This window comes from Rhincodon typus, chromosome 6, assembly GCF_021869965.1.
Source record: "Rhincodon typus isolate 14 chromosome 6, sRhiTyp1.1, whole genome shotgun sequence".
NCBI lineage: Eukaryota > Metazoa > Chordata > Chondrichthyes > Orectolobiformes > Rhincodontidae > Rhincodon > Rhincodon typus.
The window spans coordinates 50,229,915-50,251,436 of NC_063337.1; the positions used below are offsets into that span (position 1 = coordinate 50,229,915).

At 40.9% G+C, this 21,522-nt stretch overlaps 1 protein-coding gene across 2 annotated transcripts in view; it reads left to right on the top strand.

Annotated features, from left to right (window-relative positions):
* Window positions 1-21,522, top strand: part of LOC109928299 (E3 ubiquitin-protein ligase RNF149) — a 40,963-nt gene that overhangs the window by 7,236 nt on the left and 12,205 nt on the right. For both annotated transcript variants that reach the window (XM_048597978.1, XM_048597977.1), the window contains 5 exons: window positions 623-879; window positions 11,377-11,627; window positions 13,777-13,860; window positions 16,028-16,110; window positions 17,897-17,993. In XM_048597978.1, coding sequence (XP_048453935.1) covers window positions 623-879; window positions 11,377-11,627; window positions 13,777-13,860; window positions 16,028-16,110; window positions 17,897-17,993 — 772 coding nt within the window. The remainder of the gene's footprint in view (window positions 1-622; window positions 880-11,376; window positions 11,628-13,776; window positions 13,861-16,027; window positions 16,111-17,896; window positions 17,994-21,522) is intronic.

Sequence of the window (21,522 nt, forward strand, 5' to 3'; positions counted from 1 at the left end):
GGGGGGGCAGGTACTCGGGGAGGCGGTTGTAGCAGGATGTGGGAGGAGGGACAGGGATAGGGAATGAGAGGAATGGGGGTTGGTTGGTTTTGGGAGTTTGGGGTTAGGAGGTGGTGGGTGGTTCAGGTAGGAGGGTGAGGGGTTAATGGAGAGGAGGAGAATATGGGGGCAGGAGAAGGGGTGGTGGAAGGAAAAGAGGGGTGTGGGATGTGAAGTAGGAGGAAGCATGGGTTGGGCGAGGCACTGAAGAGAGGTGGGAGTGTGTGGTGGCATGAAGGAAGCAAAGAGGTTAGGGGAAGGAAGGAAGGATTTGAAGGGAAGGTGCTGGAGGAGGAGGAGGAGGAGGAGGAGGAGGAGGAGTAAGGGGAGTTTTAAATGAAGGGTGTCGGTAGAGGCTAGGGATTAGGTTCAAAGGAAGGGCAACAGAAGGGGGTGGTTTTGGGAAAGGGTGGGAGGGTATCAAAGGAAAGAGGGCTGATCAGGTGTGAAAGAAGAAGAGAGCAGGGTGTCAAGGATGGACGGAAGGGAGGGTAGATTAGGGAAGCTTTGATTTTTAACAAAGGAGAAATTAAGTCATCTCCGTTGTGACTTTGTTATGGGCTTTATTCTTGTTTTTTTCTAGATACGGTGATAGTTCTCCTAAAGAGAGTGTGCAGGGAGTAATAGGGATTCCTAGATCCAACCGGGACCAATTGGGATGTGACCCGAACACCGAATACTTCATACCCAGATCAGGGGAACCATGGATAGCTCTGGTTGCCAGAGGGAATTGTACTTTCAAGGAGAAAATTTTGAATGCTGCCAAAAAATTGGCATCTGCAGTTGTGATTTACAATTTTCTTGGTACTGGGAATGCAACAGTAACCATGAATCACATTGGTAAGTTTTGGTATATCACAATTTGTAGAAACCCTCGAACATAACTGGCTAATCTTGTTTTTAAATTGTAATTTTGTCCTTTTGGGTAAACTGGTGTCTTTCTTTGCTGTAAATGCAATGGTATGAATTGTTCTTATACAATTGCTAAAGCAAAAATAATATCACCCCCTGATGTCATCAATGCTTCCTAAACAGGTTGCTGTCATTGTTAAAAGATCACTGAAATTTTAATTACTGATATTGCAAAGGTTTGAATTGCTAGTTCTGCTTGCATAAAAATTAGATTGTGTCTAACAAAAAAAAAGTGGATGAGTTCCTCAAATTGATTAAAAACATTACTCCTTTTGAGCAAAAAGAACTGATTCATAACATTGTGAACATATTTTATTTGCAGCACAACAGTTTATGTATGTCTAAGTTACTTTTGCATTTGTCCTAGTTTCTGAAATCCATTATGTATTGAAGGGAGTGGGTGAGGAAATTGCCAAAATGTTTGTGTTTTGACCTGGTTAGGAGGGGGTGTCTTCTGTTTCCTTAACTTCCCACTTCTTGCTTGATTGCAACAGGTTTTTGAATTTTAAAATAGCATGCCGTATTGCCAGTTCAGCATGTACTCGTCTGAATATAGAAATTAATCAGACAAGTTACTCAAATTAAATAAGCAGGCAGATACTTTTATTGCTAAAAGGCAGTTAGATATTCATTTATATTCATTTATATTTTTTACAATATGTACAAGTAATTTGTAATGCATGGCCTCTCATTCACCTGCTGTCACTTGGCTTTCCATCTATCCTGCCCTCACATGATCCTGAGTTTGGAAGGTGCTGCCTAAGGAACCTTGGTGAATTTATGCATTGCATTGTGTAGATGGATCAACCTGCTGCTATTGAGCATTGGTGGAGGTGGAGGGAGTGAATGTTTGAGGATGTGTTGCCAGTTTGCTTTGACCTGGATGGCGTCATGCCTGTTGAGTATTGTTGAAGCCATACACATCTGGGAAAATAGGGAGTATTCTTTCACACTCCTGACTTGTGCCTTCTTGGTGGTGAACATGTTTTGGAGAGTCAGTTGGTCAGTTATTCATTGCAGAATTGCTTGCCTTTGTCCTGCTCTGGTAGCCACAGTATATCTATGGCTAGTTCAGTTTAATTTCTGGTCAGCGGTAACCCCAGGACATTGATAATTTAGGAATTCAGCGATGGCCATACCATTGCACGTTGAAAGGGGCCATGTTTAAGTTCACTCCCTTTGGAGACGGTCATTGTTTGGCTCAAATGTTACTTACTACATGTCAACCTAAACCTGATTATTGTCCAAGTCCTGCTGCATTTGAACATGAGCTGCTTCAATATCCGAGGAGTTGCAAATACTGCTGAATGTTGTGCGATCATCAGTGAGTATTCTCACCTCTGACCTTAGGATGGAGGGTAGATTATTGATAAAGCAGCTAAAATTGGTTGGATCTAAGGCACTATCCTGAGGAACTCTTGCACAGATGTGTTGGAGCTGAGTTCGTTGACCTCCAATGAGCACAAACATCTTATTTTGTGCTAGTTATGATTCCAATCAGCAGAGAGTTGCTGGAATATTGTCAGGGTCCAAAGCCTTTGTAGCATCCGGTGCCTTCACTGTTTCTTTTCCTATCACGTGGAGTTTGTTGGACTGGCTGAAGATTGATGTTGGTTGAGGACCTCCAGAAGAGGCTGGGATGGAATGCCCACTTGACACTTCTGGCTGAAAATGCTTACAAACGCTTTAACCTTAATTTTTGCTTAGTTTTCTGGACTTTCTTAATTTCCTGGACTCCCCCGTTACCTGAGCATCCTTAATGAGTTGATTAATTATCCACAACCATTCACAACTGCAGACCTTGGATCTGAATTCGTCAATTGTCAAGTTGCTTAGTCCTGTCTACCACTTGCTCCTTATGTTGTTTGGCACACAAGTAAACCTGGATTGTAGCTTCACCAGGTTGGCACTTCAATTTTAGGTAATGCCTGGTGCTGCTCCTGGCATGCTGTCCTGAACTCTCCATTGAACTCAGAGTTCACCCCTTGCTTCATGATAATGGTAGAGTGAGGCATCTGCTAGGACACAAGGTTATATATTGTGTTGGAGTACAGTTTCACTTTCTGATTATCCACAATGCTTCACGGATGCCCAGTCTTGAATTGCTTGACCTGTTCAAAGTCTATACTATTTACCACGATAGAAATGTACATAACTCGGAGTATCCTCACTTTGAAGGTGGGACTTAGTTTCCACAGGGACTGTATGGTGGTCACTCCTATTGATTCTGTCATAAACAGATTCTTCTCTGGCAGACAGGTAAGGATGATGTCGGGTACATATTTTTCCTCACCATCTGCTGCAGATAGTCTAGCAGTTATGTCCTTTAGAATTCAACCAGCTGGGTCAGTAGTGGTGTTGCTAAGCTACCCTTGGTAATGAACGCTGATGTCCCAACACCAAGAATATTATGTGCCGTTGCCACCCTCCGTGCTTCCTCCCAGTGCAGTGGCAGCACAGTGGCTCAGTGGTTAGCACTGCTGCCTCACAGCACCCGGGACCAGAGTTCAGTTCCACACTCGGGCTACTAATTGTGTGGAATTTGGGCGTTCTCCCTTTGTCTGCCTGGATTTCCTCTAGGTGTTCTGGTTTCCTCCCACTGTTGAAAGATGTGCAGTCTAGATGAATTAGTAATGGAAAATGCAGAGTTACAAGAATAGGGTGCGGGATGTGGGTCTGGATGGGATGCTCTTTGGAGGTTCATTATGGTCTAGATGGGCCGAATGGTCTGCTTCCACACTGTAGCACTTCTGTGATTCTATGAAGTGGTGTTCATCATGAAGGAGTACTGATTCATCAGCTGAGAAAGTCTGGTGGTTTCCTTGCCTATGTTCAACATGGTGCTGTGATACTTCTTGGAGTTTGGAGTCAATGTTGAGGGCACCCAGGACAAATTCCTCCCTGCTGTGTACCATTGTGACACCACTTCTGGTCGTACCCAGCGATGGTGTGACTGTGAGTAACGTATACTTCTGTGAGTATGACTATGTTAAGCTCGTGCTTGATCACTCAGACTTTTCTCCTAATGTAGGCACTAGCCCCAGATGTTATAAGAGGGTCTCTGTAGCATTCATGAGACTGAATTTGTCGTTGTTGTTTCTAATCTTGAGGTCGATGCCAGGTGATCAATCAGGTTTCATTTCTTTCAGACTTTTTTAGTTGTTTGTTACGACTCAATCACTTTCTGAACCATTTCAGAGGGCAGTTAAGTGTCAACCACATTGCTGAGAGTCCGGAATCCCATGTAGGCCAGACCAGGTAAGGATGACAGTTCTCCCTTCCATTAAAACCGGACAGATTATAATGAAAATGAACGACGATCATCATTTAGATTTTAATTCCAGATATCATTTTGAAATCAAATTTCACCATCCACCATGATGGGATTGAACCTGGTTTCCCAGAGCATTACCTGGGTCTCTGGATTACTTGTCTAGCAAGAATGTTGCTTCAGCCAACTAAGCCACACACTCTGGAATTCGATCTCTAAACACTAGGGAGTCCACCTGAACCATTGAGAGCAGAATCAATACTTTTTTTACTGGCCCTCACCCAACTTATTTTTCTACCATCAGAGTGGCATCTCTAATTTTCTACCAGTCAGGGTGTGTTACAACCAACGTAGGAGCTTGCCTGAAAACGATACCCCCAAAATGGGAAGCTGTCTGGGCCCCTTGCTCAGGTGGATTTAGGGAAGAAACCATCGGTCTTCCATGCTGAAACAGATCTGTCAGAATATCAGGGGCTATGATTCTGACCTCTCTGATGCTTTCAAGGTAGAATGTCAAAAACTGCTCTGATTGTGGCCAAAAAGCTTTTCATTGTTTCAAGTAATTTGATTTTACTCACAGTTAATGACTTTGTGAAGCACTTGGGTGCTCAATGGGCTTTGCATTTTCCTGCTGACGAGTTAGATTTGGTGAATGGTCTGTAATCACACCTTAATCCAGTATCTTTGCAATTTAGCTTTTGGACACCATTTACTGTAAATGAATATTTCATAGTGAAATGTACATCAATTTTCCCTGGACTGTTAACATTCATTTGCCATTGCCTGATGCCCTGTTCACATTTCCCATTTTAATTCGCTCGGCATCAATTCACCTTATAATACCATTATAAAATACCTCATGACGTTTTACGTGGGCTGAGTGGTAGAGATGTGAGTGGCTAGTGAAACTAAGAAGTTGAAGAAAAAAAGCATTAGGTAGAAGATTTGTATTGGCAAAAGTAATCAAGCTGCAAGTTTATAAATTCGCAGTATCTGGTAGTTGACATCCTAGAGTATGGAAAGAGTTGGCAATAAAAGAAAGCTTGGTGATTATCTTCCAAAATTCCTTGGACCCTGGAATGATTCCTTATTATTTCAATGCTAAACATCAGGATCTATTTCCCCCCACCCAAACACCCAGAATATGAAGTTCCAGAAGCATCTCAATATTGCAAGACTCAAACAGTTAACCATGAAGGAATTTCTCTCGAAGAAACATGTGTGTTGTCTATTTACACCAAAAGTGAATATTTTGAGGATGGCTGGACAATCTTCAGTTCTGTCCACTGCTCTAAAGGGCCTTGACTCTGCCTCTATGTATTAAGGTAGATTTGATGAAATGAGGTAATCCAGAAACTGTTTTGGACGGTGATATTGAAGGAGTGTTGGTGCCTTACTGCAGTGAATCCTTTAGATGGTACATACTGTTGCCACTGTAGTGAAAGAAGTGAATGTTGAAAGTAGTGGATGTATTGTCAATTAAGTGGGCTGCTTTATCCTGGATGGTGTCAAATGTCTTGTGTTGTTGGAGCTGCGCCTATTCGGGCAAGTGGAGAGCAATATTGTCACACTCCTGACGTGCGTTGTAGATGGTGGACAGGCTCAGGGAGCCAGGAGGGAAGTTACTCATTTGCTCTTGTAACCACACTGAGTATATGGCTGGTCCAGTTCAGTTTCTGGTCAGTGGTAATGCCCAGGATGTTCGTAGTGGGCTATTGAGCTGTATTAGTTCTGATGAAACTCGAAGGAAAAGTTTAGGTTTGCCTTTTGTCGATGATCATCATTACATAACACTAAGTGCACAAATGTTATTTGGATGTGGTGCTAATTTGCTGAACTGTTGCCAATGTTTAAATGAATCATCTCCAATATGCTGCAACTGGTGTATTCAATCTGGGTCTAAGGATTAGAAAATCTCCAAAATAGGCAATTTTCTTATTTAATGATAAGATCAAGCCAGCATTTTTGCAATCCAAATGCATTGATGCCAAAGAAGATGCTTGATAATACTTGAGTGCAAACTTTTAAATTTCCTAAAGTTATGCTGTTGTGGATTAGACTTTCTTGATATTTTTCTCGTGGTTTGCTCCAAAGAAAGCAAAGTGTTACTGAGGGAAGGAAAGTAAAATTGTTCATCTTAAAACTCACCTTCTAACTTTTTAAAATAGAATTGACTTGTTTGTGACTGAGAGGGTGGATTTTTGTGTTGTTCAGTTGCTTTTGTTCATCACCTCTCATCATTGTAGAGGGCAAACATACTAAGCTACAAGGAGGAAGAGCATTCTCTCTAGTGTTGTTTTTATCCACAGCAAATGCAGCAGTAGGTTGGAAATTTATGAAAATCAGTTCTTCCCCTCTCTGCTCCCCTTTGACTTTGCTTCAACGAGAAGGTACGTTACTTAGGAATGCCCAAAATTTGCCCCTACCTCCTGAATCTCACCACAAAGCCAAGTGGAATTTATCCAAAAGATGGGTAGTTCTGCCACAAGACAGAAAATAGGTCCCAGCGGGAGAGTACCAGAGGTCGCCATTTAAGAGGTCAACTTTTCGAATTGCTGTTGAATTAAGGACAGTGGTCTGTTTCTCCAACTTGCGGTAGAAGACCATCTGTAATCTCTACCATTCAGTGAGCAGGCTTGAAGGTCTTGTATGGACTTCTCTTGTTGCTGTTTCTTCATTTGCAACAAAATGAAGCAGTAGTAAGTCTGGTTGTGTACTTTTTTGCTGTTGGTGGGTTGACAGGAGTGCAAGATTTTGTATATTGACTTTGTGGCCTTATCGACTGCTTTCATAACGCATTCATTTTATAAATTAGAATATGTTTTGTTTGGTAGGCATGGAGATTATATATGATCATGATGGATATGAGAGAACCTGAGATGTCTTTTGGATCTGTCCCTCATGCCAAACTGAAACACACTGTGGTGTCTTGTAAACACCTTCTTAGAGGAAGAAAACCATAAAGTAGGACACCATGCTATTGGTGTATGATTGCCAGAGGTTCCCTATTTCCATCCTTATTGTAATTTTGCAAGCAGAGAAATGTTAGGTGGTCTCGATTTTCTCGCCTTGCCTCTGCTCAAATATTATGGGAGAGCTCTATTTGATGAGGATCATGTTTGACCTTGCAGACTGCTGGATAGTGAAGGGGAATTGGGCAAGAATTCTACATCTTTCTCAAATACGAAGAATTCGGCAGGGACAGAAGCCACCCCTAATCTTTGCACATGTTGTGCACGTTCTTGTAATCTTTGTCTCTCTCATTTCTTCTCCTGGTTGCAACCTGTAGGCTACTGTCACGGTAAATGGTTGACCTTTTAAAATTCTGTTCAATGGACGTGGGTGTCACTGGCTGAGCCAACAGTTGTTGTCCATCCCTAATTGCCTCGAGGTTGCTGTCAGCTTAGAATGATGTATAGGCAGATTTCCTTTCTTAAATACATTACTGAATTAGATGGATTTTAATGACAATTGAGTTTTATATGGTTGCTTTTTGTTCCAGTTATTTTTCTTGAATTCAAATTTAGCCATTTACCACGATGGCATTTGAACCCATGTGCCCACAAATTAGCGTGGAGTTCTGGATTACTCGTCCATTGCCGTTACCACTATGCTGTCACCTCCCTCTTGGCACATAAAGCCATGAGACAGAGTCAATATGGGCACCTCAATCCCTCAAGCTTCTCCTACAATGGTGTTGCCTCATCCAAGTCATTTTCAAGGTGTTCATGAGGGAATACCTTTACTATCTCTTAATCAACTGCAGCCTAATGCAGGTTGGCTCCTGATATTTTCCTTTTCACTCTGTGCTGGATCTCTTACTCTTGATCAGCAAGTTGGTCAATCTTGTTGCTGATATCAGACTCTGAAAGCCTTGTGAGACAGCAATTGGTATTTCAACCTGAACTGAAAGCAGGGTGTCTTTCTAAATTATACCTTTATTACCAGTCACCAGGGCCTCAGTCTGTGCTCTTCTGCTGTGATGTCACTGACTGGAACAAGCTAACCTGGAAATGAGGAATAACGGATCTAGCTATCACTTGCCCAATATACTTGGAGACAGATTGCAGAGTCTGCAGCATGTTTGATGCTGTTTGAATATTCATTTGATGTCATCTGATTCTCTCCATTCCTAACCTGGGGCCGGTCTTCTCCTCAGTCTGTACCACAAAGCAGCTACATCCTCATCATCTTCCCACTCCTGCATGTAGTGAATCACCCGGTGCTACTAATAAATTTACACGAAGATAGCCTCTAAAATAAATTTTGAGAAGATGCATAGTAATGGGAAGGCTGTACATCAGGGATGACTTCAATGTGTTTGAGCTGAGGAACAGAGTCTTTCTTCAAGAGTTTCTTTAGGCCCTGTCCTCCTACATTCACTTCCTCATTATTATCGGTCCCCAGGAGAGATGTTTTGTCTCCTCCTTTTCACCAGTCACCAGCACTGTTATTTCTGCATCACTATTTACTGTGGTTCAGCTGAAAGGGAGAGCACAAATTAGAGAATAAGTGAGCATGCACCCCTGTTGTAACTAAGGAGATAGAGAGTATGGTTTGCTGTTTACAGGGTTGCCGTGAGACCTGTGTAGGTGTGCATCTAATAATATGCCAATTGGAATATGGCATCATTTTCACCATCCCTGAGGATGTAGATATTGCCTATTACTAATTGCTCGTGAACTGAGTTGGTTGCTATCCCATTTAGAGAGCAGTTATGAGTCAACCACATGAGTTTTTAATGGGTTTTTCTGATTGACAATGTTTTCACAATCACCATTACTGAATCAGGTTTATGAATTTATTGAATTTAAATTCTTGCAGCTACAGTGGTTATGATTTGAATCTGTGCGTCCAAAGCATTAACTTGGGCACCTAGATGACTGGTCCAGTGACATTACCACTAGGTCACCAATTCTTCAATGTCACCTTGATCCCCTGTATTTCACAAGAATTGTATGCAGTGTTCTCCTGTAGAAGATTAAGCAAATTAATGCTGACTAGCATTTGATGGTTGTCTTCCAATGGATTCTCTTGAGAACTGATATGCTGGATCTGCAGGGTTCACACTGTTCAAGCAGAGGGTGGAGTTTAGATTCTGCACACTGGTTGTATTTAGAGGAAGTGGGACAGAAGTTGTGACGTACTAAAATAGTGACTCATTTAACCACAGTACAATGTGAAAGATAACATTCTTGAGATATTAATTTTAAAGGTTGAACACTATTGGTGCCAAAAAAGTACAGAAGTTTTGGTCAGTGTTTTATCTTGTTGTTTCTTATATTGTCATCGAGCTTCTTGTGGCACTTCTCTGTAGTTGGGTGAAAAATAGCACTCCATGTCATTGCCATCTATCTCCATGTGGCATATCTCCATTGACATTCAGTAATCACTCCTCTTAAGACTGAAGGTCTGCTTTATTAAAATGTGATGCTGTTTTGAACGTCTGTGTAATGCCATGTCCTTTGTTCATGTCCTTCTGCTTTGCCATTTCAATAGATGAGATTTTGAGGCAGTTTTATAGCATGTGAGCCATCTGTTTGTTCCGTCTGTGTTGAAAAATTGGTCAGTATTTTTGGCAGCTTCCCCAGTCACCTGTTTCAATTTTATTACATGCCAGATTTTTAAAAAAATTCACCTCCATTCACACAAAGCAGTATATTATAGGCAATTGTGCTCAACCAATACCAGTGGTCTTGCAAGTGAGACAACAAGGTGCAGGGCTGGATGAACACAGCAGGCCAAGGAGCATCATAGGAGCAGAGAGGCTGACATTTCGGGCCTAGACCCTTCATCAGAAAAGGGGGAGGGGAAGGGGGTTCTGAAATAAATAGGGAGAGAGTGGGAGGCGGATAGAAGAGGGATAGAGGAGAGGATAGGTGGAGAGGAAACAAACAGGTCGAAGAGGCGGGGATGGAGCCAGTAAAGGTGAGTGTAGGTAGGGAGTTAGGAAGGGGATAGGTCAGTCCAGGGAGGACGGACAGGTCAAGGGGGCGGGATGAGGTTGGTCGGTAGGAGATGGAGGTGCGGCTTGAGGTGGGAGGAGGGGATAGGTGGGAGGAAGAACAGGTTAGGGAGGCAGGGACGAGCTGGACTGGTTTTGGGATGCGGTAGGGGGAGGGGAGATTTTGAAGCTTGTGAAATCCACATTGATACCATTGGGCTGCAGGGTTCCCAAGCGGAATATGAGTTGCTGTTCCTGCAACCTTCGGGTGGCATCGTTGTGGCACTGCAGGAGGCCCAGGATGGACATGTCGTCTGAGGAATGGGAGGGGGAGTTGAAATGGTTCGCGACTGGGAGGTGCAGTTGTTTGTTGCGAACCGAGCGTAGGTGTTCTGCAAAGCGGTCCCCGAGTCTCCGCTTGGTTTCCCCGATGTAGAGGAAGCCACACCGGGTACAGCGGATGCAGTATACCACATTGGCAGATGTGCAGGTGAACATCTGCTTGATGTGGAAAGTCTTCTTGGGGCCTGGGATGGGGGTGAGGGAGGAGGTATGGAGGCAGGTGTAGCACTTCCTGCGGTTGCAGGGAAAAGTGCCGGGTGTGGTGGAGCTGGAGGGGAGTGTGGAGCGGACAAGGGAGTCACGGAGAGAGTTGTCCCTCCGGAAAGCAGATAAAGGTGGGGAGGGAAAGATGTCTTTGGTGGTGGGGTCGGATTGCAGATGGCGGAAGTGTCGGAGGATGATGCGTTGGATCCGGAGGTTGGTGGGGTGGTACGTGAGGACGAGGGGGATTCTTTTTTGGTTCTTATTGCGTGGACGGGGTGTGAGGGATGAGGTGCGGGAGATGTGGGAGACACGGTTGAGGGTGTTCTCGACCACCGAGGGGGGGACAAGTGAGTTGCTTTTACTATTCTTTATGATGGGATGATAACTAGAGAGCATTGTTGGCAGAGGCTCAGCTAATAGTGTGGAGCAATTTTGTAAACACTTAGAATATTTCAGCAAGAAGCATTAGAATCTATCTTAGAATTAAACTGATGTGAGTACAAAGAAATATGATTTTTGATGAAAGCTACATTTAACCTTGATTCTTGCCATCTCATTTTTAAATTGAAATCTTTCAGTGGAGTCACTTTCTTTTATTCCAGTTCTGCTTCAGATTTGAATATGGTCTATTACCAATAGTTCACTCTCTTTTCTTTATTTTCAGGGACTGGAAATACTGTTGCTATCATGATTGGCAATTCAAAAGGAATGGAAATTCTAGAGTTGGCTCGCCAAGGTATCCCAGTGATCATGTCCATAACTGTTGGTACCCGTCATGTACAGGAGCGGATGAGCTCTCAGTCTGTAGTATTTGTAATTATTGCTTTCATAACAATGATGATCATCTCCCTGGCTTGGCTCATTTTTTATTACATCCAGAGATTTCTATATGCAGGATCGCAATTTTCAAGTCAAGTAAGTATTGAATATAGGTATATGAAGAAAATTTTAAAAAGTATTTTTACGATCCTCATATTTCTGAAGTATTCAGTTCAGGCTTTCAGGTTCATTGTTTTTCAAATAAAGCATCACTTTGCCAGTACACTACTTAGATTTTTAATTAGAGGCTTTATTAAGTATTGTGTGAAATGAATACTTTCTCTTTCTAAATTAAGGTTTTACAATTTCCTGTTTTTTTTTTTTTGCTCCCCCACACTGAACTCGTTTTGCAAATAAAAATATTAGTGATGAATTGCATCCATTTCTTTATATAGGCCATATTCCTTCTGAATTTCCCTTTTTTATCCTGGTTTTAAAGCACCTTTCTTTACAACCTCCTTCAGTTTGCTGTATCATTGTCATACTTTGAATGTTGATTAGCCTTGGTCTTTTCCAGTAAACTATGTTAATGCATTGTAGCAGTGACTTGGGCAGGATTTTATGCTGAATTTTCTTTAATTATGATGTTTCATTGTCTTTGGTAAAGGTGCAAAAGCAACTATTATTTAATTTCTTAGTCACTAATTACTGCAATAAGTAATAATGTATTTTACTTCTGTAATTTGTCAATTATGTCAGCCCACTGAGGCCAACTTAGTTTGAGGTAATGTGCAACTCTGCAACTTAAACAATGTTTTCTGGTTGAGAGCTGAGCAAACCATATTTGAGATGGGAAGATCTCAAACCTTATGGGTTATTTAGCAGAAAGTGTAACTAAGAACAGTCAGCTGGCCTGATGACACTTGTTTTCTAGGCTCACAAGTGAACCATGTTTAGTGTTCAATTGTTCTGTGTCATTAAAGAAGTAAAAAAGCCTTAGAACTGGCAATTGCATAAAGTGACAAGCAGAATATAGAGTCAGATGTGTACAGCACAGAAACAGACCCTTCAGTCCAGCTGGTCCATACCGACCAGATATCCTAAAATATCCCATTGACCAGCATTTGGCACATATCCTTCTGAACTCTCCTACTTGTGTACCCATCCAGGTGCCTTTTAAATCTTCTAATTGTACCAGCCTCCACATTCATTTCTGGCAGTTCATTCCATACATGCACCACGCTCTGCGTGAAAAAATAGCCCCTCAGGTCCCTTTTAAATCTTTTCCCCTCTCACCTTAAACCTATGCCCTCTAGTTTTGGACTCCTGTACTCTGAGAAAAGACCTTAGCTATACACCCTATCCATGCTCCTCATGATTTTATAAACTTCTGTAAGGTCACTCCTCAGCCTCTGATGCTCCAGGGAAATAGCCCCAGCCTGTCTAGCCTCTTCCTATAGCTCAAACCCTCCAACCTTGGCAACATCCTTAAACTTTTCAGAACCCTTTCAAGTGTGTCAACATCTTTCCTATTGGACGGAGACCAGAACTGAATGCAGTATTCCAAATGTGGCCTAACCGATGAATAAATGGGGAATTTTTTCTTTTCCAAACAACAGTTTCACTGACATTTCAGTTAGGTCAAATAGCATGGAAATGGGGAGGTTGAAATGGGATAGTGGCAGTAGGCTGACAGTCTGGCAAAGGGAATTAGGCCACTTAGGGCTCATTTAACTTGATGCATTGAGCTTTGGAGACCAGCTATAGGTCTGCTTTTGTTCGAAAGTTAAATTTCAGGCCATTTTTTTGTTGTTAATTGCAGCCCAGCAGTAGCTCTTGCTTTCTTAGCTCCACATACCATTTTTTGGTGTTGGCTTCCACTGTTTCCTGTAGCCATTGTAAATTTGGTTACCTTGATACAGCTGGACTAGTAGCAGCTATGATCTGGACAGCTTGTTTTGGGAAGTCATCTTGAAACATATATTTATGTTTCGGGTTTGTGTGTGAGCTAGGGACATTAATGTTTCAATGTTTACTGTTATGGTGGGTGGCACAATTTCATTGAGGAATGTATACCTGCCATTTTGGTTGATTAGGGATCTGTTTTACTTCTTTAAAGTGAGCATAATATCAACCGGTTTCTTTGCCAAGAAGTGCAAAGGCAGTGTAGCTTGCATAGCTGGACTTTGGAGCAGATTCTACAAATTTAAAATTAGGCCAAACTTTAAATATTTAAACAGACTGGCTTAAAAGAAATGAGCATACTAATTTTTAATACAATCCATTTTTTTTCATCTATTATCAGAACAAGAAAAACAAGAATAACAGGAGAGAAGCCAAGAAGGCTATCAGTAAGCTTCAGCTGCATACTGTCAGACACGGAGATAGGGTAAGGCATTATTGTTCTGTTTGTCTGCTGGCAGGATTTTAGTTTTAACTTTATTTCAGCAACATCTTGCAGGGTGTGAAGTCTTGCCAATGGTGTAAGGCCTTGCTACAAGTTTGCTTTATATGAATCTAAAGGATACTTGGATTATTTTTAATAACGTAAGACTTCCAGTTGTATTATTTTGGACATTTTAAACATGTTTTAGTGTATTTTCTTGGTTTGCATGCACTACCTCCATATTTTGTACAATGCTACTCATGCCACACCAAACTCAGTCCTCTGCCTGTGCAGCCTAATTACAGGCTGGTTGCTATGTGAGAATAATTGGATTGTATGCTTGGAAAATTACAGTCTTTCCCCTCTGAGTTAGTGGTTCATTTTCAGATGACACTTTCCATTGTGGAGTGACTGAATTGTAGGGGAAGGGTAATGGACATTATGTGGCCTTTTGTCATGCCCCTTAAGCTGCTATGCCTAAATGTTTTAAATGGCCAATAAAAAAAAAAGTATTTAAACAGCTTTTCACAATCTTGACTTGCATCCCAGCTACTGCAATGTGGAGAATGTTGTGATGTAGGAAAACACAGCAGTCGGCTCACTTACAACAAGGACCCACAACAAATAATACCACAATTAATCAGATGGTCTGCTTTTGGTGTTTAATTAAAAGATAAATCTTTGCCAGGGTACCAGGAATATCTCTCCTTGAGAGCTTTTACATCCATATGAGGGCTGTTTAATGTATCAACTTAAAGATTCATCTCTTAATAGCATGACATTCCACAGAACTAGATTGAAGCATTAGCATAGATTTACATAGTTAAGTCCTGGAACGAGACTTGATTAAACCCATAAACTTGTGATTTAGAGGCAGGAGAGCTAACAGTCAGCCAGATGTGATGTTTAAAGTTGAATAATCTCTCTGAAGAATTGAATGGTCTCTTGGCATTGGACAACTTGTATTTCAACTTGTCTAAAGCTGATCCTCCACTTTCAGACTGTGACCTATCTTGTGTCACTTTTTATCTTTGACAGACACTGGGTTTAATTCTTGTTCTGCAGTGCTGGAGAAGTTTGAGATAGTACATTTTGGGAAGAAGACCAAGGAATAGAGTTTGTATTCAATAAGTAAAGACTCTGCAATGTGTGAATGAATATAAAGATCTAGTGTTCAATTACATAATTCATTGAAAGTGCAAGAGTCAGTAGGGGAGGCGATGGCCTACTGGTATTATCGCTAGACTGTTAATCCAGAGACCCAGATAATGTCCTGGGGACCTGGGTTCGAATCCCACCATGGCAGATGATGGAATTTGAATTCAATAAATATCTGGCATTAAGAGTCTAATGATGATGAATCCGTTGTCGGAAAAACATGTCTGGTTCATTAATGTCCTTTAGAGAAGGAAACTTACATCCTTATCTGGTCTGGCCTACGTGTGATTCCACACCCACAGCAAAATGGTTGATTCTTAACCGTCCTCTGGGCAGTTAGGGATGGGCAATAAATGCTAGCCAGCAACGCCCTCATCCTGTGAATGAATAAAGAAAAAGAAATGCAATCCTCAAAAGTCCAACAGCTTTCAAAAATCGGAAGAAGGAAATCATGCAAAATTAATACATTCTTTACACCAACTTGTGTACTGCTTTGCATACCACATTATAGAAGGGGCATTAAACCCTTTGTGACTGGGAAAGTACACTCTTGAGGAGGCTGTTGAGATATACAAAATAGAGGAGGCCAAAAAGAATTTAATAGTTTTGAGACGATACTAATTATACAAAGGGTTTTCTCTCATTTTCTCTATTTGGGCAACTAGCAAACTAGAATTTTAAAAGTCTCTGATGTCCTGTACAGGGTAGGCAGGCCTGAAAAGCCAACTGGTCCAAATCCTGCTTGTTAATGTTTCCACTTTGAATTTTTGACTTTCAGCTGCCTTTAAATCTTGTGCTATACCACAGTCAAAATTGTTTGTTTCTACTCTCAACATTCTACACCTCAACTCCGATCTCAACATTTTTCATGTTGAAAATAAACCAATAATAAATTTTAAATTTATAAATCCAAACTGTCTACAGATTAAATCAAAAAGAGCATTCTTATGTATATACATGTTTATCCAGTCCTATACTTCATCTAACTTCAAGCTTTTTTTACTCTTGTTAGGAAATAAATTTGGATATTGATGGTTGTGCTGTGTGTATTGAAGTGTATAGATCCCGAGATGTTGTGCGAATTCTTCCATGCAAGTATGTACCTTTTTTAATATGATACGTAATGCATTTGATTTTAATATTTTAACCTAAAGGAATATGTAGAAGAAAATAATCTGGATAATCTTTAATTTATAAAGACCAATTTTTTTTTTGAAAAACTCATGAATGAAATGAGATGGAGTTTTGGAATATTTTCTGGTCCTTGCTCTAATAAAATGAATAATTTTGAAGTGGAAAAATAGGCTACCATAGACCTGTAATGTCATCTTGATCCTACACAAATAAGTCTGCTCTGGGTAAGGGAAGAGTTCCTCTACAAAAACATTTGGAAATCAGCATAATTTACGCAAGCCACCTGTTCAACAAAGTAGCTGGAAAAGGTCAGACTTTAAAAATAAAACATCTTAAGTTGGAGAGCAGTTGATTTCCATCCAGACGATTAAACACGAATGTGGGACTTAATGACTACAATTCAGTTTGCTATTTTCCTTCAATTCCCTTTTTTTTTTAAAGGGAGAGAAGAGCAGAGATGCACACTAAATCCTAAAGCAAATCATAGAATCGTGGAATTCCAACAATGTGGAAGCAGGCCATTCGGCCCATCGAGCCCTCCAAACAGCATCCTACCCAGATCCACCCCCACTACCCTATCCCTGTAACCCTGCATTTTCCATGGCTAATCCACCTAATCTAGGAAAGATTATTGAGTAATGCAAGGTCATATCTCATACATATACGGTAGTAAAATCTAACCATAGTAAAGCAAAAGCAAGGGATGAAGCGGATTCTCATTTTTGTTTTATGCATTTATATTTGATTTTTAGAAAAATTTCCTGTAACTATTGTCCTCTCATGTTGGGTTTTTAAAAAACCAATTGTCATTGTATACAGAAGTTAGTATAATAAATAGAGGCACATTAATGCAGACAATGAGGGATGGGTTTTAGCATGCACAATATTGACAATTTGGTATTGAATCTACGCACATTACTTTTAATAAAAAGATGCACAAAATGGGGCTATGTTTAATTGTGTTAATTTGAAGTGTAAACATTAATTCAAATAAGCAGTATTATAATTGAATAAATGATTTCCAACTTTTCCACAATTGGGAGGATTTTCAAATTTTGAGAAAGTTTCAGATAATTCACATTTTAAAAGTAAATAGTTTTCTGAAAATGTGTGCAGTTATATATACAAGTCATGGAACTCATCAAATGGGCAAAAGTATTTTTTCTTATCGATAGACAGGTGGTTGTCATATAAATTAATGCTGATGCCTGAAACAGAACTAATAACCATCCTCATTCCTAGAACTCTGCAGTTTCTTTGAAAGTGTAAGAACATAAGTCCAAAGATATGCAGTTTGGGTGGATTGGCCATGCTAAATTGTCCACAGTGTCCGGTGATGTGCAGGTTAGGTGGATTAGCCATAGGAAATGCAGGGTTACAGGCATAGGGAAAGGGGGTGGGCCTGGGTGGGATGCTCTTTAGAGGGGCAATGTGGACATGATGGGCTGCATGGCCTGCTTATACACTAGGGATTCAATGATTCTATAAGAAAGTAGCTGGATAAGACCCTTGATAATGTATCAATATTTCTTATGATAGGATTGGTCCTCTGTTGTCGAAAGCATCGGATTTAAATTTAATTGGATTTTGGTCTCTAAGTGCTTGGTTCAAATTGATTGGCTAAATTCTAAAGCTTGTTGTCTTGGTAAAAACTGTTGCTTGGCTTGTTGACTGTACGGCCTTTTGATACAAGAGTTTCAAGCCTCTCTATGTACTTGCAAAGTTTCACATTTATATTGTTCTTTAGGCATGTATTCCACAGAATATGTATTGATCCATGGCTTCTTGAACATCGAACCTGTCCTATGTGTAAACTTGATGTCATTAAAGCACTCGGCTTTATGGTAAGTGATGGAAGACATAATTGGATGAAATACTAACTTATTTAACTGGCATAATGTTAAAAGAAATGTGTAATTAGCAGAATATATTACAATCTCTTTTCAAGTGTTGTCCTTTGCTCTGAGTCATGAGACTTCACTCCAGACAGCTGAGCACAGTATACCTGATGATTCATCCTGTTTATAAGGAAGTGCTACATGAGTGGTGCTGTCTTTTGGATTAAATGTTAAACATTGGCCTGCACAGGTGGTTTTAATAGATCCCTTCGCAGTATGAGAGAAGGAAGAAAAAGGGAGTTTCTGTTGTGTCCTGATAAACACTCGTCATGCAACCACAACCAAAACAATTTATCTATTCCATTTATCTCATTGCTGTTTATGAGACCTTGCTAACCAAGTTGCCTGTATTACTGCAATGACTATACTTCAGAAGTACTTCCTGGCTTTAAGTGCTTTGCATTCTCCTGAAAGATATAAAAGATGGGATACAGAAGTAATTCTTTTCCTTCTTGTGTTGTATATTATCATAAGTGCACGGAATAATTCCCAAAACACAGTTGGGAGTGTTTGTGAAATTATATGAACAAATAACCTGTTTTTTTTTCTCTTGTCAATTTTTGTTAATGTCACACCTATCCAGGACATTTTCTCCTTAGTGGGGAAGAATTCTTTGGGGCTCAAAAAGAATGTTGGCACGCTGTCTGATATCCTTTTGCACTTCCAGCAGAGGCATTAGCTAGTGATATGAAGGGGAGATTCTGACTGTAATTTCCTTCCTCTAACCCAGAGGGGCTGTAGCACCTCTTCTTCACATCTGTGTGGCTCAGCTACTCGCTCGAAAATTTGTGGCATCAGAAAGAAACAAATTATTATGCTTGTACAGCAGTTTTAAACGAATGTAATGGGGAAGTTAGACTGGGCCCTGTCTTCCAACTTTGGTCTGTTTGTAGATATCCAGGCCCCAATTTCACGTGGGGCATTCTATCTTTGAGGATCACTGACAGCGATAACTTGGGAGAGTGCTAGACAGAGGTTTTGGTCAGGTCCTGTGGGCCCTTTCTGGTGGATGAAGAGGTGGCCTTAGGTTGTGGGGCAAAGCCTGAGATCCTAAGTACAGTATGGAGGAGACAGAGCTTGAAAAATCCCAAGGGAGAGCACAGCAGCAGACAGAAGAAATTTAAGCCTTTCAAAGGTGAGCTGCAGTGTGGAAAAAGCAAGATTCATGAATAGGACAACCCAAAGCCTCTGGTGAACTAGTGATGGGAATGGCAACATGTGTACAACAACTGGGGATGAGGGGCTCCATCAGGACAGCACAGAAGCTCCTTCATGAGAGGCGGATATCCTTCATGGTTTGCTGGTGTAAACTGGCTTGCATGGTTGAGGAGGACTGCTTCTAGCCATTGCCTCTGCTGGACCCAAGGCAGCATCACTCCGCTGCTTTCTGCCTCATTCAATAAGAGGAATTGTGCTGTTAACAGTTTTTCTTGTGTCTGGAGCATTACACCCCAGCTGCCTGTTTTGAATGGTTTGTTTCTGTGGGTTAAACATTTTCATGAATGCTTATATAGTTATGATGCTGGTGGAACTGTTTTGGAATCTTCATACATTTTGTGTGCCTAACTCCTGTGTTACAATCATCCCTTTTTTTTTCAATATTTATATTGGTTCTTGTTCTAATACATGGAGAGATGCTTTCGTATTCTACAGTGTTGCTCTGAAATGTCAGCCAACATTAAGTATGCCAACAGTTTGATGTACTGGGCACAGTTCACCCTGGGAGCAAGCTGAGGTCTTGGGTATTGCCACATAATGAGGCAAGGAGGACTTGAGATGGAGATCCTGACACTTTCCTGACTCCCCAGTTAACTGCCGTATGGAAAGGGTCAAGACCTACTTTTGATTGACCAGCAGTTTCTTGAAGTGGGATCTCCACACCCAGGAATACTAGCACTGGCCAGAAAGTTGCCTAATTGACTTTTAATTGTAGCAGGACATCCAGGAATGGCCATAGTGATGTTACCAGCCTGTGGATGGGCTCACTGCAGTGGACATTAAATTCAGCAAATCAGGTTGGATGTAAAATAACATGGCATTTGAATGCAAGTTCAATGCATTTGTTCATGCAAGTAGAAACCTTTGCAATCGTTAGAGAATGGAGACTTTTCAAAATCCTGGTTGGATTCAGACTTTCTAACTGAAATAACCTCCAGATTTCTCTGACAATTTGAGGCTCTGTTTTTCATCATTATGCACTACAGAAATAGTGTGCTTATCTACAGAAGTACACCAGAGAGAGAGGGTCAGGGTGAACAACTGTTTTGGAATCATTTTAAGGGATCCTATGGCATGCTGAACATGTAAAGGATTGTAGAGTGGGGTTTGTTGCTAATGGACCAGCACAGTCAGGCACTATGGACAGTTGAACACACTGTGGAGGGTATGTGGTTTGGTTCTTGGCACTGACTTCCCTACATTTGCCTAGAGCTAATGGAGCAGTAATAGTGTCAATGAGATTGGTAACTTTATTGCTGTGATAATATCACCTATCCAGCCATTCCCATTTTGAAAGGGCCTACTGCTGGGCATCCAACCCTTGTGCCAATTTTATGTGACAAGCCCATTTAATATGTAGTAGAAACTCAATGATCATTTTAAATTGCAAATGGCTGGAATAGATCAGTTCCATAGGTGATGTAATCAAAGAGGACCCTCGGAGGCACAGGTCAAATTGTTTTGTAGATCACAAAGGAGCAATTATGTCCATCCTTAGTGATTTTATATTTCCACAAGGGCTTTCCTTGCTTTCTCTTCCCTACGTTCAGTGCCCACTTGTCTTCTCTAAAACTCTTTTCACTCCTTAATTTTTTCATATCTGACTCCTTCTCCCATGGTCTTGATTATTGGAAGGTCATGGTCACCCATTTTCTTGAATCTGATTAAATTTCTTTTCAAAGGGTAAAAGGCATCTGCATATAGCTGGAGAAGAACTTGGAGTGGGCAGGAAAATATCCAATGTTTATAATATAGGAAACGGCTGCATACAGGGAACTGGGAATTATGTTTTGCTGAGAGAATTTAACGAGTTAGGGTCCAAACGAGAAAGCAAAATTTCAAAGGTAATCTCAGTTATGTTACCTGAAACGTGTGTCAGTTGGCTTATGGAAGAAACCGATGAGAAGATGAAGTGTGTAGTTGAAGAAGTAGTCTCGGAGGCGAGAATTTGGCTTTGTGCGCCAGTAGCACTAAGAGGGTTCCCTTTAAACCAACATGGTATGGTACAGTGTCCCGGCAAGTTGAATAACTCGGGCAGTAGACCGAGCTTTAACCAATTAAGGCTGTGGATGTGTTTCCTTTGGGGAGGGACAGGAAAGAATTGAAGAATTCAGAAGCACCAAGAAAAATGTTAAAGCCATAGAGCACCTTATTTTTTAATGGGTAAAGGTAAGCAGAGTGGTCAGGAAGGGACAGCGATTAATAAAAGTAAAAAGGGCATGAGTGACTAAAGTCAGAGAAACTTAGAATAAAATTA